At 44.2% G+C, this 21565-nt stretch overlaps 2 protein-coding genes across 2 annotated transcripts in view; both read right to left on the bottom strand.

Moving 5' to 3' along the window:
* Nucleotides 1–6288: 6288 nt before the first annotated feature.
* LOC139181558 (Y-box-binding protein 3-like) lies at nt 6289–7401 on the bottom strand. Its single transcript, XM_070785066.1, has one exon. The coding sequence runs from the start codon at nt 7399–7401 to the stop codon at nt 6289–6291; it is 1113 nt and encodes a 370-aa protein (XP_070641167.1).
* A 10118-nt stretch (nt 7402–17519) lies between these two features.
* LOC139181557 (Y-box-binding protein 1-like) overlaps nt 17520–21565 on the bottom strand; it is a 29534-nt gene continuing 25488 nt past the window's right edge. The window contains exons 3-4 of the mRNA XM_070785065.1: nt 18233–18409; nt 17520–18173 (exon numbers count right to left, since the gene is read on the bottom strand). Coding sequence (XP_070641166.1) covers nt 17520–18173; nt 18233–18409 — 831 coding nt within the window. The remainder of the gene's footprint in view (nt 18174–18232; nt 18410–21565) is intronic.

Below are 21565 nucleotides of genomic sequence, written 5' to 3'. Positions count from 1 at the left end.
ACCCTACGCCTAAAGCAACTAGAAAAGGAAGAAATGAAGAACCCCAGGGTTAGTAGAAGGAAAGAAATCTTAAAAATTAGAGCAGAAATAAATGGAAAAGAAACAAAAGAGACCATAGCAAAAATCAACAAAACCAAAAGCTGGTTCTTTGAAAGGATAAATAAAATGGACAAACCATTAGCCAGACTCATCAAGAAAGAAAGGGAGAAAAATCAAATCAATAAAATTAGAAATGAAAATGGAGAGATCACAACAGACAACACAGAAATACAAAGGATCATAAGAGACTATTATCAACAATTATATGCCAATAAAATGGACAACGTGGAAGAAATGGACAAATTCTTAGAAAAGTACAACTTTCCAAAACGGGACCAGGAAGAAATAGAAAATCTTAACAGACCCATCACAAGCACAGAAATCGAAACTGTAATCAGAAATCTTCCAGCAAACAAAAGCCCAGGTCCAGACGGCTTCACAGCTGAATTCTACTAAAAATTTAGAGAAGAGCTAACACCTATCCTGCTCAAACTCTTCCAGAAAATTGCAGAGGAAGGTAAACTTCCAAACTCATTCTATGAGGCCACCATCACCCTAATACCAAAACCTGACAAAGATCCCACAAAAAAAGAAAACTGCAGGCCAATATCACTGATGAACATAGATGCAAAAATCCTCAACAAAATTCTAGCAATCAGAATCCAACAACACATTAAAAAAGATCATACACCATGACCAAGTGGGCTTTATCCCAGGGATGCAAGGATTCTTCAATACCCGCAAATCAATCAATGTAATACACCACATTAACAAATTGAAAAATAAAAACCATATGATTATCTCAATAGATGCAGAGAAAGCCTTTGACAAAATTCAACACCCATTTATGATAAAAACTCTCCAGAAAGCAGGAATAGAAGGAACATACCTCAACATAATAAAAGCTATATATGACAAACCCACAGCAAACATTATCCTCAATGGTGAAGAATTGAAAGCATTTCCTCTAAAGTCAGGAACAAGACAAGGGTGCCCACTTTCACCATTACTATTCAACATAGTTTTGGAAGTTTTGGCCACAGCAATCAGAGTAGAAAAAGAAATAAAAGGAATCCAGACTGGAAAAGAAGAAGTAAAACTCTCATTGTTTGCAGATGACATGATCCTCTACATAGAAAACCCTAAAGACTCCACCAGAAAATTACTAGAGCTAATCAATGATTATAGTAAAGTTGCAGGATATAAAATCAACACACAGAAATCCCTTGCATTCCTATACACTAATAATGAGAAAACAGAAAGAGAAATTAAGAAAACAATTCCATTCACCATTGCAATGGGAAGAATAAAATACTTAGGAATATATCTACCTAAAGAAACTAAAGACCTATATATAGAAAATAATAAAACACTGTTGAAAGAAATCAAAGAAGACACTAAGAGATGGAGAAATATACCATGTTCACAGATTGAAAGAATCAATATAGTGAAAATGAGTATACTACCCAAAGCAATTTATAGATTAAATGCAATCCCTATCAAGCTACCAACGGTATTCTTCACAGAGCTAGAACGAATAATTTCACAATTTGTATGGAAATACAAAAAGCCTCCAATAGCCAAAGCTATCTTGAGAAAGAAGAATGGAACTCGAGGAATCAACCTACCTGACTTCAGGCTCTATTACAAAGCCACAGTTATCAAGACAGTATGGTACTGGCACAAAGACAGAAATATTGATCAGTGGAATAAAAGAGAAAGCCCAGAGATAAATCCACGCACATATGGACACCTTATCTTTGACAAAGGAGCCAAGAATATACAATAGATTAAAGACAAGAATATACAATAGATTAAAGACAATCTCTTTAACAAGTGGTGCTGGGAAAACTGGTCAACCACTTGTAAAAGAATGAAACTAGAACACTTTCTAACACCATACACAAAAATAAACTCAAAATGGGTTAAAGATCTCAATGTCAGACCAGAAACTATAAAACTCCTAGAGGAGAACATAGGCAAAACACTCTCTGACATACATCACAGCAGGATCCTCTACGACCCACCTCCCAGAATATTGGAAATAAAAGCAAAAATAAACAAATGGGACCTAATTAAACTTAAAAGCTTCTGCACAACAAAGGAAACTTTTAACAAGGTGAAAAGGCAGCCTTCAGAATGGGAGAAAATAATAGCAAATGAAGCAACTGACAAACAACTAATCTCAAAAATATACAAGCAACACCTACAGCTCAACTCCAGAAAAATAAATGACCCAATCAAAAAATGGGCCAAAGAACTAAATAGACATTTCTCCAAAGAAGACATACAGATGGCTAACAAACACATGAAAAGATGCTCAACATCAATCATTATCAGAGAAATGCAAATCAAAACCACTATGAGGTACCATTTCACACCAGTCAGAATGGCTGTGATCCAAAAGTCTACAAGCAATAAGTGCTGGAGAGGGTGTGGAGAAAAGGGAACCCTCTTACACTGTTGGTGGGAATGCAAACTAGTACAGCCACTATGGATAACAGTGTGGAGATTCCTTAAAAAACTGGAAATAGAACTGCCTTATGATCCAGCAATCCCAGTGCTGGGCATACACACTGAGGAAACCAGAAGGGAAAGAGACACATGTACCCCAATGTTCATCGCAGCACTGTTTATAATAGGCAGGACATGGAAGCAACCTAGATGTCCATCAGCAGATGAATGCATAAGAAAGCAGTGGTACATATACACAATGGAGTATTACTCAGCCATTAAAAAGAATACATTTGAATCAGTTCTAATGAGGTGGATGAAACTGGAGCCTATTATACAGAGTGAAGTAAGCCAGAAAGAAAAACACCAATACAGTATACTAACGCATATATATGGAATTTAGAAAGATGGTAATAATAACCCTGTGTACTAGACAGCAAAAGAGACACTGATATATAGATCAGTCTTATGAACTCTGTGGGAGAGGGAGAGGGTGGGGAGATTTGGGAGAATGGCATTGAAACATGTATAATATCATGTATGAAACGAGTCACCAGTCCAGGTTCAATGCACGATACTGGATGCTTGGGGCCGGTGCACTGGGACGACCCAGAGGGAAGGTATGGGGAGGGAGGAGGGAGGAGGGTTCAGGATGGGGAACACAGGTATACCTGTGGCAGATTCATTTCGGTATTTGGCAAAACTAATACAATATTATAACGTTTTAAAAATAAAAAAAAAAAAGAATTTTCCACAGCTTGTTGTGATCCACACAATCAAAGACTTTTGTGTAATCAATGAAACAGAAGTAGATATTTTTCTGGAATTTTTGTAAGTCCTGGACCAATTGGGAAACAGCAGAACATTCCTGCTGCCAGCTATAGTCATCCCTAGATATGTATCAATACCTCTGTGACCACGCTCTATATCCTTCAGTTCTCCATTACTCTAAACCACCCGCCTCCCCCAGTCAGCAATCACCAGGTCAACTTCTGCTAATTATTCCTGTCAGGCACCTTGTGAGCAGGGGAAATTCACGATTCCTTAGTCTTGTCTTTATGCCCTCCATTCCGCCAAAGCGAAGCCTCCATGGCCAGGCTGACCAATCTACTGTCTCCGGATGCTCATACCTCACAGAAGAAATTGAAGCCTATGAACCCAACCTTGTATATATATAGAAGACATTTCCCTGCACCCTATCTGGGTCTGTTATTTGATGTAAAAAAGATTCCTGGAGGGACCTGAACTCTTTCCTAATTATAACAAGTTTAGTCTCACTTTGAGTCCTCTTCTATTCTCACTTGGTGATGTGTTTCTGTATAAATTCTTATGCTTAATGATTTTTGATTCATTCTGCTAGTCTCTGAAGAAGTCAGCTGGTATACTGGGAAGTGCACTGGGCTAGGAGTCTGGATGAACAACCTCTAGCTCTGTGTCGAGATGGCTTTATCAAATCTGAGTTTTGTGGTAGTTGCTAGGTATAATTTTAAATTCAAGTGCCCAAATAGTGGTTTTTTCAACCTGGAACTAACCCTGCCACAAAATGCCTCACTTGTGTTTCCTTTCACATCCTGTGCTAACTCCCCCAGAGCACTTGCTCCATGGTGTAGCCACTGTCAGTTTTATCTCATCTGCACTAGGTTGTGGGCTCCTTGAGATAAGGGGCCATCTTCATTATGACGCAGTTCCTAGTGCTTGGCAGAGTGTCTGGCACAGGAGGGCACTCAAATATTCTCTGAATGAAGTACCTCTACTGTTTCTGTGTGAATGGATTTGGATATATAACCATAAAGAATGATTGAATACTTCCTCTCCAAATACATTAGGCTAGCTTTTAATGTGGTGTAAAATGCCTCCACATGTAAATGAGAAATGTATTTGGATCTTGCTACTTATAATCCAATTTCCTTAATCTGTAACATGAGGATTTAAAGACCTTTGCTGGTTTCAAGTATCTATGGCTCATTTCCCCCACTTCCAAACCCAACTCCTGCCTCCCATTCATCAGCTCCACCACATGTTCAAATAAAGACTAGGATAGGAATGACACTCCCAATCAGAGCTTCTTTGTTTGATAGGAATGAGGTGGACTGAACTGCACCTCCTGCTCAGCCTTCCAGGAATCTTCCACAGGCCCCCTGGAAGAGCTCAACCAGGAAGCACAGATGAAGATTATGGACTACATGTTTCTCTTCAGCTCCAGTGATGCTTCCTTGCTCACAACAAAAATTACACTTGCTTCCTTTCTTTTTTCCCTCAGGTTCACCCCCACAGATTTATGGTGATATCGTGTAAGTTTAAGAGGTACAATGTGATAATTTTCACACAGGTGCATATTGAAAAACCTTGCCATAGTAAGGTTAAGGAACACATCCTTCCTTCACATAATTAACATTTTCTTCTTGTTGTTATGTGAGAACATTAATGACCTATTCTTATAGCATCTTTCAAGTATACAAGACAGTACTGTTAACCATAGTCTCCATGCTGTACCTTAGGTCCTTGTAACTTACTCATCTTACAATTCAAAGTTTGTACCCTTGGATGAGCATCTCCTCATTGTCCACCGCTCCCAGTCCCTCATGCCAATTTTCATTTTTATGGTTCAATGGTATTAGATCACGTCCCTTAAAAAAAAAAAAAAATTTGAAAGAGGCAAATTCTGCTTCCAGAGAGCCACAGTTTTACTAGTCATGATGTTTTGCTTGCAAAACACAGAGTACTAGCAAAGGAGTAAGTGTGGGTAGTTGGGCCCCACTCTTCTGACTTATTGTTCTAATTCCAAGACAGGGGAAGAGGATGGAAATGAAAGAGATCAGGATACATCTTTCTTCATGCATTGTTCCCCTTTAGAACAACCTGAGATGTTCAATCTGTTAAGTCCAGAATTAGTCTTAAATTCATGACTTGTGAAGAAATCAATATGTATGACCTTTGCTAAAACTCGTTCTAAAGATAAAGATTGTAAGGACTCTCAATACAATTTTGGGCTGCTGCTGCTGCTAGGTCGCTTCAGTCGTGTCTGACTCTGTGCGACCCCATAGACGGCAGCCCACGAGGCTTCCACGTCCCTGGGATTCTCCAGGCAAGAACACTGGAGTGGGTTGCCATTTCCTTATCCAATGCATGAAAGTGAAAAGTGAAAGTGAAGTCACTCAGTCGTGTCTGACTCTAGTGACCCCATGGACTGCAGCCTACCAGGCTCCTCCATCCATGGGATTTTCCAGGCAAAAGTACTGGAGTGGGGTGCCATTGCCTTCTCTGAATTTTGGGCTAGTAGGCTTTAAAAAATTTCAGACAACAGTGATAAGAGCTAAAGGCAACATGAAATGTTTTATTGTTAAAATACAAGCCAGGTGAGCAATGTGACATCATCTCTAGTTTCAGATAATCTTCATTTTCTTTCTTTCTTTCTTTTTTTTTGGTTAAAAATAAAACACAGTTTTTTAAGGTTATTTCAACAAATTCACCTGGAGATGCAGAATAATAGGTGTGGTCCTGGTCAGACTATTAAAGATATAGGTTCAGAAGTGTGTGTTTCTGTGCGTGTGTGCATGTGTGTGTGAGTGTGTGTGTGAGTGTGTGTGTAGGGTAACTACCAAAGCAGATGATATGAGGGAATTTAGAATTATATAGATCTTGTAATTTATCTTCTCACCTTGGGTAAAGGGCATGTATCTTTTTCAGGGCCCAAATCTAACAATCTGTGTGCATGTTTGGACTGAGCTCCTCAAGGGGACATCACCCGTAGCCCAGGGCTACAGGGGAGTCCCTGGGGAGCAAGCCGAGCTGTGACTAGGCCCGGGCGGCAGAGGGTGCATCCATGACCGAGGGGTTCTCCTCCTCAGGGGCGTCGTTCTTCTTGGCCACAGCGACAGAAGCTGGTGTTTCAGTGGCGCTCTTCCTGATCTTGCCCTCTCCTCGGTCGGAATTCTGTCCCTGGGCGCCAGGCACTTGCTGCGGGAGGCGGCGCGGGTTATTGGGACGGCAAGATCCATAGCGTGGAGGGGGCCTCTGTGGCGGATTGCCGCTGGCTTCCTGCCGGCTCTCGCTGTGCTCTGCCTCCAGCTCCTCCGAGATGCCTGGTGAGTGTCTTGGACCAGGAGTGATGCCTCGGCCCCTAGGGCGACTCAGCAGGTAGCTGGGGCCCCGACCCCGCCGAGGATGCCCCTCTTGCCTTGTGGTGGGGGTGGACCCAGGCTGCCAGTCGGACTGGGGGCCGCTGGTGGTAGCCAGGATCGATGGGTGGCGGGTCACAGATGGTGCCCTGCGGGAGGGCGGGAAACGCCTCAGTCGTTGGTCTTGGGAGTGGCCAGGGAGAGGGCGTCTGAGGCCCTGGGCCGCAGTGAAGCCTTTGCCTCTGCCCTCGCGTTCATCAGCGTCGCCCTCCGTGCTCTTGGAACCTCGAGGTGGAGGCGCGTGGCTGTGGATGCTGAAGCCCCGGTGGATGCTGCTGCAGTGGGCAGTGTAGCAGCTTCCCTTAAGTGGCACGCCCGCTGGCCCAGTCACCTTAGCGGCCTCGGTGCCCCGCTCACCCTGCACCACGTCGAACTCCACCGTCTCGCCGTCGTCCACGCTGCCTCGGTACTTGCAGGGGGTTTCCCCAGTGATGGCCGTATGGTGAACAAACACATCTTCCTGGGTATCGTGCCTCCTGATGAAGCCGTACCCTTTCTTATCCTTAAACCACACGACAGTGCCTAGGACCCTCTTAGCAATGACCTTCTTAGGCGCCTTTCCCTTGGCGCCCCTGGTGGTGGTTTTGGGGATCCCATCCCCGCTGAGGTGGCCTGTGTCTAGGCCTAGGGTCTGGTCTCCGCCTCCCAAGGATGCCAGGGGTTTCCACGCCACGTAAGGGCAGAAGGAAGTGGCCATGTCCTTGAGGGTGGGCTCTCCCGCCTCACTCATCAGATCGTCCTTGATCTCCTTTGTCCAAGAATCAGAAGGAAATTTGTCCTTCTGAGGTTGGAAGGGTGGGAGGGGGCTCGGGCTGGAGGCAGGAGCCTCTCTCTGGGAGGTTTGTGGGTTAGGGCCAAGGGCTCTCTGGATTTAGTCCGAGAGTCTTGGAGAGGCCTGTGGCATCTCCTGAGACGACGGGGACGCGGACCAAACAATGGCTGCCATGGTGATGGTGAGCTCTTGAGGGGTGGGGGCGGGGTGGGTCTTTGACGTAGCTTGAGTGGGGTGGGGGGGTGGGGCAAATGCACTCCACCCCAGCCTCCTGCCACCACATCATAGTACCTCCTGCTTCATGGTGGAGAAGGTGGCACACTTGAAGCTCTAGGAAAGGGCCTTGAGCACCCTCTTGCTTGCTTGAGGGGACCCACGTTCCAGCCCTCTTCCTTGGTTGGGGAGATTCGCAGCCTTCTAAGGGCACTCGTTCAATATTCTCTCACAAATCTCTGGTCCTCTTCCGACCCCCGGGGAGCTCATTGTGTGGATCAGGCATTTTGTGTCACTTGAGGCAAGATGACAGCCGGCTGATTTGAAAACCTAATCAAAGAAACCTGCTGTGGGTTTTGTCTGTTTGTTTTGTTTTTGTTTCCCTTCTGAAGGCTGCCAGGCCTAGAATGCCAGTGCTGAGAGGACACTAATGTAGTACATGTTTATCCAGACTAGTGTTAAGATTATGTTGACCTAAAACAAATAGACTGCCAGGGGTTTCTCCACCATAAATGAGTTTACTCTAGATCAACAGAGAATTACAATTCGGGGTCTACAACCATGGTGAGCCACACACAAGCTTCCCTAACAGGGAGAAGATAACTCTTTGAAAGAATGGGGAGGTTAGGAAGGCTGCACTAGGCAAAGTGTCCATGGAAGACTGAGGTTTTGAAGTATGGTGGCTCTTCATTTGCTGAGTCCTGACAGTATCTCATTGGCTAAGCTATTAGCATTCAAGAAGAGGAAGTATTTCTTCTTCCTGCTGGGTTCTGGTGTCATGTCTGAGAGCCCTCTCTTCTGGCCTCCCAACTCTATCATAATGGAAGTGTCTTTTTATTAATTTTTACCCTTCATCCCTTTGACCAAAATCTTTCTCTGAAAGCATCATTGATCAAGAGTTAGATTTTTTTCAGTTTCAGCAGCTTTTTGCCAACCCCTGACCACCTTCCTTACACGCCCCCCCCCCCGCCCCCGCGCCACTGCCACACCCCCATGCCTGGAAAGACCTCTCCTGGGCATAGCATCCCATGTTAGAGTGAAAGTGCAGAGTTTGGAAGTGTATTGAAGTCACTTTAGAGTAAGAAGGAGGGGCCAGAGGGAGAACCCTCAGGTACTTTTTCTCTAAAGTTCATGTTTTCAAGATCATAGACACCGGAGATCACCTGAAGCATTGTGCCCCCATCAGAGGTTTGGCAGACAAACTTTCAAGAGATGTACTCTGAATATCCTGGGAAGGCTGTCTTGTCAGATATCATGTCTGCTTCCACTTCAGAAAACCTCAACTCTCAGATCACTAGGTACTGTGCAGGTCCTGTCAGGATTGGTGCTTTCTTTAAATGTGTCATGTGAGTCCAAGAGTCTATTCCCTGGAGCTTGGTTGCACAAGGGCTGGCTAGCAGTACCTGATAGGGGCCTTCCCAGCAAGGTAGAGGTGACTCCTTCTGGAAGTGTTTTTGCCAATAGATGTAACGTCCCTGTTGCAAGGTGTGTTGAAATATCAGAGGACCTTTCCTTTTTTCAGTGGTGGGTCCAAAGAGGCAGGAGCCAAGTGACTATCCTATGACTGTCTCAAAGGGTGAGAGTTTATGCGTTCCAAACAAAGTGGATCTGTGATTCAGAAGGACCGAAAGGCAATGCTTTTGGACAAGGTAATTGGAGGGCCTCCACAAATCTTGCCAACTGAGTCTTAATAATGTTGTTAGTGCATTTGACTAAACCAGAGGAGTGAGGCTGGTCAGCACTGTGAAAGTGTTGTAAAACTAGCCAAACAGTGCAGACTTGTGGAAGTAACTGACCAGTAAAATGGGGGCCTCAATCATTCTGAAGTTTGAGAGGAGTTCCCCGGATAGGGATAATCTTTTCCAAAAGGACTTTAGCCACAGAAGAGGCAGTAGCCTGTCTTCAAGGAAAGGTTTTGGTCCAATGTTAAAACATACCGACTGTGACTAAAACACATCCACGAGGTGGAGGAAGTTGTAAGGAATCCTATTTCCAGTGCCTGAATGCTCCACTGAGGCAGTTTAAACTGTCCAGGAGGAGTACAGCCGGTCATCTCTGGGGTGTATTTTGGACAAGTGGGCCATGTGGTTTCAAAGATGATATACAGCTAATAATAGCTAAGTTGACACAAGCATGATACACATCATACACAGTAAGGGAACTACAGATGAAAAGAATAGGATAGCACCACTCACCTGTTGGAAAAGACCCTGATGCTGGGAAAGATTGAAGGCAGCAGAAGAGGGTGACAGAGGATGAGATGGGTCGATAGCATGACCGACTCAGTGGACAGGAATCTGAGCAAGCTCTGGGAGATAGTGAAGGACAGGGAAGCCTGGCATGCTGCAGTCCATGGGGTCACAAAGAGTCGGACATGATTTAGTGACTCAGCAACAAGAACACGCACCTATTAGAACTGCTCCCTCCCTCTCCACTCCCCCAAATGGAAACACCAAATACTGGAGGATGGGAAACAACACCAACTTTAACTCATTGCTGAAAGAATGCATTTTCTGCCTCTCAAGAAAGAGATTGTCAGTATTTTCTGAAGCTAAGCAAGCCTCACACCTTGAGATCCATTGAGGTAGGCACTTATTGGCCCCTTGTTAGTGTTTCCCCACCAGTAGGGATTCACACATGCTATCATTCCATCAGTCGGCCAGTAGTTTAATGCAGGTTACAGTGGCTATGAGGGGGGATTTTAGTCTCCAGTAAAGCTGCGCTGCTATTTGATCTGACTTGGATCTTTCCCTTTTAATCAAACCAACAATTGTTTAACCCTCCATTCTTGCTTTCCCTTCTCTAAGCCTAAGTGTTAAGCCCCTCTTGCCAGTTTTACCAAGTTATAATTTGGGGAAATATCCCTGTGCACCATGACAGAGGTTTGGCTACTGTTGGTTACTTTAAGAGCAGCATTACTTGTGGAAGTATCAGCAAGGTGATTTGATTTGCCTTAGCTTCCAGAGCATCAAGTTTAGAATGCCTCGGTAAGGATTGCATCCACTAATCCCTAAACAAAAGCCATCTTAAATTTTGCTTCCACTGGCAGTTAGGAAGTTGTGTTGCTTCTACACCATTCCAAAGTTATGAACTACCGTGAAAGCGTATCTGCTATAAATTTAAATATTGTTAGTTTTGCACTTGAGAAGACTCTGGAGAGTCCCCTGGGCTGCAAGGAGATCAAACCAGTCAATCTTAAAGGAAATCCACCCTGAATATTCATGGGAAGGATTGATGCTGAAGCTGAAGCTCCAGTACTTTGGCCACCTGATGTGAAAAGACCCTGATTCTGCGAAAGATTGAAGACAAAAGTAGAAGGGGCTGGCAGAGGATGAGATGGTTAAATAGCATCAGTGACTCAGTGGACATGAACTTGAGCAAACTCCGAGTGATAGTGAAGGACAGGGAAGCCTGGCATGCTGGAGTCCATGGGGCTGCAATGAGGCAGACATGACCTAGCAACTGAACAGAGCATAAAGTTCAAGCCTGTGTGCCTGTAAGTCGCTTCAATCGTGTCTGACTCTTTGGGACCCCATGGACTGTAGCCCTCCAGGCTCCTCTGTCCACGAGATTCTCCAGACAAGAACATTGGAGTGGGTTGCCATGCCCTCCTCCCAAGCCTGGGAAAGAACAGAGAACTCATGCTTCTCTTTCAAGATGGTGGAGTAGCAGGACATGTGCTCTTCTCCTCCTGAGAGAGCACCAAAACTGCAACTAGCTGTTAAATGACCATTGACAGGAGGATGCTGGAGCTCACCAAAAACAGATACCTCTTGTCCAAAGACAAAGAAGAAACTGCAACGAGACAGGAAAATCAAAACATGGGAAAGTGAAATCCCATACCGGCCAGGAGCAGGAACCACAAACTGAAGAAGAATAATTCCAAAGACGTTCTCCCACTGGTGTGAAGGTTCAGATCCCCACATCAGGCTTCCCGGCCTGGAAATCTGGCACAGGGACTGGAATCCCCAGGGAATCTGCCATTGACCGCCAACAGGTTTTGATTGCAAGCCTTCCAGAGCATGGGGGAAAACAGAGATGCCACTCTTGGAGGGCACAGACAAAACTGTGCATGTCCCAAGGCTCATGGGAAAGGAGCAGTGACAGCACAAGAGACTGAAGCAGACAGACCTACCCACTAGTGTTGCAGATGTGGGTTAGCAGTGGCTCGCTGCAGGGACAGGGGCGCTGGCAACAGCAGTCCTGGAAGCTTCCCTTTGGCATAAGCTCTCTTGGAGGTTGCCATTAACTCTACCATAGAGCCCAAAGAGCCCCAGGGATGGGTCGCCTTAGGCCAAACATCTAACAGGGAGAAAGCACAGCCCCACTCATCAGCAAATAGTTCGAGTTTTACTGAGCACAGCCCTGCCCACCAGAGCAAGAATGAAGTTTTCACACCACCAGTCCCTCCCATCAGGAAGCTTACACAAGCCTCCTAGCCTCATCTACCTGAGGGAAGACAGAAGAAGCAAGGAGAACCACAATCCCACAGCAACCAGAACAGGAACCGCATTACAGAAAGTTAATCAGAATGAGTGATTGAATAACAATGCCTAAATCCTGGTTTTTGCTCAGTCACTCAGTCAGGTCCGACTCTTTTGGGATCCCACTGACTGCAGCATGCCAGGCTTCCCTGTCCTTCACTGTCTCCTGGAGTTTGGTTAAACTCATGTCCAATGAGTCAGTGATGCCATCCAACCATCTCCTCCTCTGTCATCCCCTTCTCCTCCTGCCTTCCGTCTTTCCTAGTATCCGAGGGTTTTCCAGTGAGTCGGCTCTTGGCGGCAATGGCCAAAGTATTGCAGTGACAGCATCAGTGCTTCCAGTGAATATTCAGGGTTGGTTTCCTTCAGGATTGACTGGTTGGGTCTCCATGCAGTCCAATGGACTCTCAAGAGTCTTCTCCAACACCACAGTTCAAAAGCATCAGTTCCTCGATGCTCAGCTTTCTTTATGGTCCGATTCTTACATCCACATGTGACTACTGGAAAAACCATAGCTCTGACTTAGATGGGTCGTTTTTGGCAAAGTAATGTCTCTGCTTTTTAATGTGCTGTCTAGGTTGGTCATAGCTTTTCTTCCAAGGAGCAAGTGTCTTTCAATTTCATGGCTGCAGTCATCGCCTGCAGTGATTTTGGAGACCTAGAAAATAAAGACTGTTACTGTTTCCTTAGTTTCCCCAACTATTTGCCATGAAGTGATAGGACCAGATCCCGTGATATTAGTTTTTTTGAATACTGAGATTTTTTGAATATTTGAATTTTGATTTTATGCAGGCTTCTTCACGCTCCTCTTTCACCTTCTTCAAGAGGCTCTTTAGTTCCTCTTTGCTTTCTGCCATAAGGGTGGTGTCATCTGTGTATCGGAGGTTATGGATAACTCTCCTGGCAGTCTTGTGCCCAGCTTGCACTTCATCCAGCCCGACAGTTTGCATGGTGTATTCTGCATATGAGTTAAATAGGCAGAGTGACAATATACAGCCTTGACATACACCTTTCCCAATGTTGAGCCGGTCCGTTCTTCCATGCCAGGTTCTAACTGTTGTTTCTTGACCTACATACAGGTTTCTCATGAGGCAGGTGAGCTGGTGTGCTATTCCTGTTTCTTTAAGAATTGTCCACAGTTTGGTGTGATCCACATGGTCAAAGGCTTTAGTGTAGTCAGTGAAACAGAAGTAGAGGTTTTCCTGGAATTCTTCTGAATCCTGGAGCAGTTGGGAATCAGCAGAACATTCCTGCTGCCAGTTAAATATAGTCACCCCTTTTTACACATGAATAACTCTGTGACAAGCTCTGTACCTCCCGGGAGCCGGCATACCGCATATTGAGTGCAGCACTTTACACAGCATCATCTTTCAGGATCTGGAATAGCTCAACTGGAATTCTATCACTGCCGGGAGCCAGCGTGAGGAGCTCCACCCATGACAAAGGTCATGAGGAAGGAGGCTCGGCATACGCAAAGGTGGGATCAAGCCTCAGGAGTCCCCCTGGAAATTCTCGAGCATCTACCCCCAAAACCAGAGTCTGCCTACTTTCTGCTTTGTGCTTTCACCTACACCTCTGACTCTACGGGGGGCTGTCCCCCACTACCTCTCTCTGAAAAAAGAGTTAGCTTACAGCTCCAGTTAATAATTCCTGGGTGTGACAGTGTTTCAACCTACAAACTCCTTTGGAAGTCCTCTAGCCTGCCTGAATAGGTTTTTCCGGCCACATGTGATTGCTCAGAGCCTCCCAACTGTGAGAGGCATGAGATGTTCTAAACTGTCTAAATACAGATTCCTTTGAGCAGTTAAAAGATTGATTAGAAATTGTATTGGTGAAGGGATTTTCACTTGTTGGGCCAATGTTTGCTGCTAAGTTTCCATATCCCTTACCTGCTGTGTCCCTGGCAGTGTATTGATTAATATAATTGGTGTAAATAGTAGCTTTAATGTTTGTAACCTGGGACCCTTGAGTTAATTCATTTTCTTGTTATAGCCCACCACACCTTTGCTCTGTAGGAATGCAACTTTATCTAATGCTTTTGGAGGGTGGCGCTTGACTTATCACCTTTAGAGAAAAATAAGTTTTCTGAAGAAAGGGTCTTAAAATGTTAACAGGCCTCTGGGCCAGAAGATGATGCAAATCACCTAAGCTTTTGCATATGATAAGTTTGCAGGAAGAAAGCCTGGCTTGCTGCATGACTCTACCCCTTCCCCCATTATCCTCTATGCATAACTTAAGGTATAAAAACTACTTTGGAAAATAAAGTGTGGGCCTTGTTCACTGAAACTTGGTCTCCCCATGTCATTCTTTCTCTCACCTTCTGGCTGAATTATTCAGCCTCTTTTCTCCACTGAATTTCCTCACTGAGCTATCCTTATTTCAGCCTCTTTTCTTCACTGAATTTTCCTACTGAGCTATCCTTATTTTATTACTCTTTATATCCTTAATTAACATTTAATTAAGCAGTTGTTTCCTGATCCTCGCCGATGCCGTCCCTGCTTCGAATTCCCTGGATCCACCGGGGCTGGACCCCGGCATGTACCCTTCAGTTGTCCCTTGCTCCACCCTCAGACAGCAATCACTAGGTCAACGTCTGTTAATGGATCCTGTTAGGAACCTTTCTGAGCAGGGAAAATTCAAGAATCCTTAGTCTGGCCCTTTATGTCCTCCATTCCCACAAAATAAACCCTCCAGGGCCAGGCTGACCCATCCACTGCCTCCTGATGCATACACCTCACTCAGCAGGGAGAAGCCTATGAATCCAACCCTGTACCTACAGACGACATTTCCTTGCCCTGTATCCGTGTCTGTTACTTGGCATAAAGAGACATCCTGGATGGACCTGACTTCATTCCTAATCAGAGCAGATTTAGTTTCACTTCAAGTCTTCCTCTATTTTCACTTGGTGCTGTGCATCAGTATAAGTTCGTATGCTTGGTGATTTTTGGTGCTCTCTGCTCATCTCTGAAGACATCAGTTAGTATCCTGGGAAGTGCACTGGACTAGGAGTTTGGATGGACAACTTCTAGCTCTATGTTGACATGACTTTATCAAATCAGAGTTTGGTGGTGAATGCTAGGTAGAATTTTAAATTCAAGTGTCTGCCTCACCTGTGTTTCCTCTCACATCCTGTGCTAACTCCCCCAGAGCACTCGCTCCATGGTGTAGCCACCGTCAGATTTCTCTGAGGTTTCTCTCCACTAGGTTGTGGGCTACTTGAGATAAAGGGCCATCTTCTTCCTTGTTATGTGATTCCTAGTGCCTGGCAGAGTGTCTGGCACAGGAGGGCACTCAAATATTCTCTGAATGAAGTATCTCTACTGTTTCTGTGTGAATGGATTTGGATATATAGCCATAATGAGTTATTGAATACTCCCTCTCCAAATACATTAGGTTAGCTTTTAATTTTGTGTAAAATGCCTTAGCATGTAAATGAGAAAAGTATTTGGATCTTGCTACCTATAATCTAATTTCCTTAATCTGTAACATGAGGTTTTAAAGACCTCTGTTGGTTTCAAGTATCTATGGCTCATTTCCCCCACCTCCAAACCCAACTCTTGCCTCCCATCCATCAACTCCACCACATGTTCAAGTAAAGATCAGGATAGGAATGACACTCCCAAGCAGAGCTTCTCTGTTTCAAGGGATTGAGGTGTGATGAACTGCACCTGCTCAGCCTTCCAGGAATCTTCCACAGGCCCCCTGGAAGAGCTCAACCAGGAAGCACAGAAGAAGATACAGACTTCATGTTTCTCTTTACCTCCAGAAGTGTGCACAACAAAAATTACATGTGCTTCCTTGTCCATTTTATTTTTTTTCCTTCAGTTTTCCCCCACAGATTTATTGAGATATAGTGTAAATTTAAGATATACAATGTGGTATCTTTCGTACAGGTGTATGTTAAAACCTTTCCCACAATAAGATTAATTACCATATCCTTCACCTCACATAATTAGCATTTTGTTGTTGTTGTGATGGTGAGAACATTAATGCTCTACTCTCATAGCAACTTTCAAGTATACAAGACAGTATTTTTAACCATAGTCTCCAAACTGTATGTTAGGTTCTTGGAACTTAACCATCTTACAACTCAAAGTTTGTACCCTTGGATGAGCATCTCCTCATTGTCTACCACCATCAGCCCCTCATGCCTATTTTCTTTTTTATTTTTTTAAATTTTATTTTATTTTTAAACTTTACAATATTGTATTGGTTCTGCCATATATCGAAATGAATCCGCCACAGGCATACATGTATTCCCCATCCTGAACCCTCCACCCTCCTCCCTCCCCATACCATCCTTCTGGGTCGTCCCAGTACACCAGCCCCAAGCATCCAGTATCATGCATCGAATCTGGACTGGCGACTTGTTTCATATATGATATTATACATATTTCAATGCCATTCTCCCAAACCATCCCACCCTCTCCCTCTCCCACAGAGTCCAAAAGACTGTTCTATACTTTTATATACTTAAATGGTAGTAGATTGAGTCCATTAAAAAAAAAAAAAAAACTTCAAAAGAGGCTAATTCTGCTTGCAGAGAACCACATTTTTTACTTGCCATGATGTTTTGCTCAGTTTTTCTTATTTTTGTCTCATAGAAAACTATCTAATCAATAAGTGTACATAGTTGGGCCCACCCTTCCTATTTTTTGCTCCATTTCCAGGGCAGCAAAAGAGGATGAAAATAAAAGAGTTTGGGGGTACATCTTTTTAATACATTCTTACTCTTTAGAATATCCTGAAACGTTCAACCTGTAAGTCCAGATTTAGTCTTAAATTCATGACTTCTAAACAGATAAATATGTATGATCATTACTAAAACTCCTTCTAAGAAAATGTGGAAAGGACCATCACAATACAATTATGGGCTTGTAGGCTTTAAAAAGTTTCAGACAAGTATGATAATAGATGAAAGCAACTTGAAATGTTTTATTGAGAAAATGACCAATCAGGTGGATAATATCACAACAGTAATGTCAGTTCATTTTTAGTATTAGGTAATATTTGTTTTTGTATTAAAATAAAATAAAAATTTTAAAATTACTTCACCTAATTCACCTGGGGATGCAGAATAATAGCTGTGGTCCTGGTCAGATATTTTAAAATAATATATTTAGAGGTGTGTGTGAGTGTGTCTGTATGTGTGTGAGTGTGTGTGTACACAAACTACCAAGGCAGATGGTATAAGGGAATTTAGAAATATATAGATTTTGTAAGGTGTGATCCTCACACCTTGAGTAAAGGGCATTTATTATTTTCAGGTCCTAGATCTAACGTCCAATGTGGATGTTTGGACTGAGCTGAGAAAAGGGCATCATCTGCTCAAAGGGAGATCACCTGTAGCCCAGGCTAGGGAGTCCCTGGGGAGGAAGCCTAGCTGTTACTAAGCCCAGGTGGTAGAGGGTGCATCCATGAGCAGGAGTTCCCCTCATCAGGGGCATCCTTCTTCTTGGCCACAGAGACAAAAACAGGTGCTTCAGTGGGGCTTTTCTTGATCTTGCCCTCTCTTCCCTCAGAATCCCGGCCCTGTGTGCCAGGTGCTTGCTGTGGGTGGTGTCGGGGGTTATTCTGGTGGTGGGATCCATAGCATGGAGCGGGCCTCTGTTGTAGGTTCCTGCTGGCATCACATCCATTCTCCCTGTGCTCTGCCTCTGGCTCTTCAGAGATGTCTGGTAAGTGTCTTGGACCAGGAGTGGTGGATTGGTCCCTAGGGTGACTCAGCAGGTAGCTGGGGCCCACACCCCACTGAGGATGGCCCTCCAGGCTTGCAGTGAGGGCAGACCCAGGCAGGTGGTCAGACCAGGGGCCACTGGTGGTAGCCAGGATCCATTGGCAGCAGGTCACAGATGGGGCCCTGCCAAAGGGCCACAAGCACCTCATTTGTTGGTCTTGGGGGTGACCAGGCAGATAGCGTCTGAGGCCCTGGGCTGCAGTAAAGCTTTTGCTGCTGCCCTTGAGTTCATCAATGATGTCCTTGGCACCTTTGGGACCCTGTGATTTTGGCACAAGGCCGTGGATGTAGAAGCCCTGGTGGAAGCCAGAGCAGTTGGCAGCATAGCGGCTTCCCTTCACTGGGGCTAACCCACTGACATGATTTCCTTAGTGGCTTTAGTGCCCCACTTGCTCTGCACCACGCGGGACTCCACTTTCTCGCCATCACCCACGCTGCATTGGTACTTGCCGGTGTTTTTCCAGGTGGTGGCTGTCTGGTGAACAAACACATCTTCCTGGGTATGGTGCCTGCTGATGTAACCATACTCATCCTTCACATTCAAACCACTTGACGGAACCTCACACCCTCTTACTGATGACTTTTTTCAGCACCTTTCACTTGGCAATCATGGCGGTGGCCTTGGAGATTGCATCCCCACTGACATTGCCAGCATCTAGGGCTAGGGGTGGGTCTCTGCCTCCAAAGGATGCCAGGTGTTTCTGTGTTGCTTTAGAGAAGGAAGCGGCCAACTCTCTGGGAGTAGCTTCTCCCGCCTCACTCACTTCTTGCCCTCCTTTTTCAGAGAATCAGAGGGAAATTTGTCCCCCTGAGGTAGGAAGGAGGGGAGTGGGGTTCCAGCTGGAGGCAGGAAACTCTCTTTCAGAAGTTTGTGGGTTAGGTCCAAGGGCTCTCTGACTTTAGTCTGAGATTCTTGGAGGGGTCTGTGGCATTCCCAGGGACAATGGGACACAGACCTAACAATGGCTACCACAGTCATGGTGACATCTCAAGGGGTGAAGGTGGGTCCTAGGCGGGGCTCTAGCTAGTGGGCAAGGCAAATGCACTGCCCAGGCCTCCTGCCCCTATGTCACAGCACCTCCTGGTTCATGTTGGATAGGAGGCACACTTGAAGCTCTAGGGAGGGTTCTTGAACACCTTCTTGCTTGCCCGAGTGGATGTCAGGAGAGGACTCACTTTCCACCCCACTTTCTTAGTTGGGGAGATTCACAGGCTTTTAAGGGCACTCTCTTAATATTGTCTCACAAACCCGTGGCCTTTTCCCACTCCTGCTGTGTTTTCTTTGTGCATCTCGCATTTTGTGTAATGTGAGACAGGTGACAATTGCATGATTTCAAGACCCACTCGAAGAAACCTATTGTGTTTTTTGTTTGTTTTGTTTTCCTTCAGAGAGACAAAGGAAGGCTGCCAGGCTGAGAATACTAGTACTGACTGGACGGTAACCTCACTTAGGTTTATACAGACTAGTGTTCAGATTGGGTTGACCTAAAACAGACTATCAGTTGTTGCTCCAACAAAAATGAGTTTATTCTTAATCAGTGAAGAATTGCAATATATGGTCTGCAAATATGGTGAGCCACATGCAAGTCTCCCTAACAGGGATATGATAACTCTTTTAAAGAAAGAAAGAACCTGGACTGGCAACTCGTTTCATACATGATATTATACATGTTTCAATGCTAGTGGGATGACCCAGAGGGAGGGTATGGGGAGGGAGGAGGGAGGAGGGTTCAGGATGGGGAACACAGGTATACCTGTGGCGGATTCATTTCGATATTTGGCAAAACTAATACAATATTGTAAAGTTTAAAAATAAAGTAAAATTTAAAAATAAATAAATTTAAAAAAGTAAATGTAAGTACATAAAAATCTAGACTGCATATTGAAAACAAAACAAAAACCAACTACAAAGTAAACTACATATCGAAAAGCATGCCTGATACATAAAATTAAATGTTACCAAGTTATGATATTTTGTAAATATTCTTCATAGAGGTTAGCAATTTTAAGGTGTAAAATGTCTTATAAATTATTTTGAAAAACTTGAACACCCAATTGAAATGTAAGCAAAGTGAACAGATAAGAAAGGACATCATTGAACATTAAAATGCTTCCATCTTTAAAAAAAAAGAAAAGAAAGAAAGAGGAAGTTAGAAAGTCTACACTAAGCAATGTGTCCATGGGAGGCTGAGGGTTTCAAGTGTGGTGGTTTTTCATTGACTGAGTCCTGACAGTCTTTCATTGGCTGAGCTCTTGCTATTCAAAAAGAGGAAGTCTTTCTTCTTTCTGTTGGGCTCTCCTGTCATCTCTGAGAGTTCTGCCTTCTGGTCTCCCAACTCTATTTTAATGTAAGTTTCTCTTTACTAATTTTTGCAGTTCTTCCCATTGATCAAGATCTTTCTCTGAAAACATCACTGATCAAGTGTCAGATTTTTCAGTTTCAACAGTTTTTGCCCTCACCATCAGTGCAAGAAGGACCATCCCTTGGTGTGGTATCCCATGTTAGAGTGAAAGTGCACAGTTTGCAAGCATAATGAAGTTACATTTGCAAAACAAGGAGGTGTAAGAGGGATAACTCTCAGGCACTTTTTATCTAAAGTTCATGTTATCAACATCATAGACAGTGGAGATCATCTGAAGCATCGTGCGACCATCAGAGGTTTGGCAGATAAATTTTCAACACACCTAATCTGAATATCTTGGGAAAGCTGTCTTATCAGATATCTTCTATTTCAATTTCAGAAAATCTTTAATTTCAGATCACCAGATGAAATGCAGGTCCAATCAGGATTGGTTCTTTCATTAGGTGTATCATGCGAGTCCAAGAGACTATTATAATAGTTGGTGGCACAAGGGTTGATTAGCAGTCGCTGATAGGCCCCTTTCCAGCAAGGTTGAAGAAGGTCCTTCTGGAAGTGTTTCTTCCAGTAGAGGAATTCTCTAGGTTATAAGATGTGTTGAAATATCAGAGCACCTCTCCTTTTATCAGTCATGGGTCAAAAGAGGCAGGCGACATGTGAGTATCATTTAACTATCTCAAAGGGCAAGAGATTATGTGTTCCAAAAGGGGTGGATCTGTGATTCAACAAGCTCAATGGGAAAGCTTTTGGCAAAGGTAATTGGAGAGCTTCAACAAATTTTTCTAAGTCTTAAGAAATGTCATTAGTGCATTTGACTAAACCAGAGGACAAAGAGTGGTAAGCACAGTGAAAGTGTTTTAAAGCTAGCCAGAGTAATTGACGAGCAAAATGGGGGCCTCAATCATTCTGAAGTTTGAGAGGAGTTACCTAGATAGAGATAATCTTTTAAAAAAGGACTTTTGTCACAGAAGAGGCAGTAGCCTGTCTGCAAGGGAAGGCTTCAGTCCAATGTGAAAACCTATGTAGATATGACTAAAACATATCTATGACATGGAGGAAGTTGCAAGGAATCCTATTTCCAGTGTCTGAGTGCTCAGTTAGGCAGTTAAGAATGTCCTAAAGGAGTACATATAGTCTTCTCTGGGTTGAATTTTGGATAAGTGGGTAAGTGTATATTCAAAAGTGATATACAGGTAATCCCCTCGAGTAGGGCATGGCAGCCCACTCCAATATTCTTGCCTGGATAAATCCATGGACAGTGGATCCTGGCAGGCTGCATTCCACTGAGTCTCCAAGAATCGGACACAGCTGAGTGACTAACACTTTCA

The sequence above is a fragment of the Bos indicus genome, chromosome X (genome assembly GCF_029378745.1).
Source record: "Bos indicus isolate NIAB-ARS_2022 breed Sahiwal x Tharparkar chromosome X, NIAB-ARS_B.indTharparkar_mat_pri_1.0, whole genome shotgun sequence".
Lineage (NCBI taxonomy): Eukaryota > Metazoa > Chordata > Mammalia > Artiodactyla > Bovidae > Bos > Bos indicus.
The sequence above is the reverse complement of the archived record's forward strand: the minus strand, read 5'-3'. Positions and strand labels throughout refer to the sequence as shown.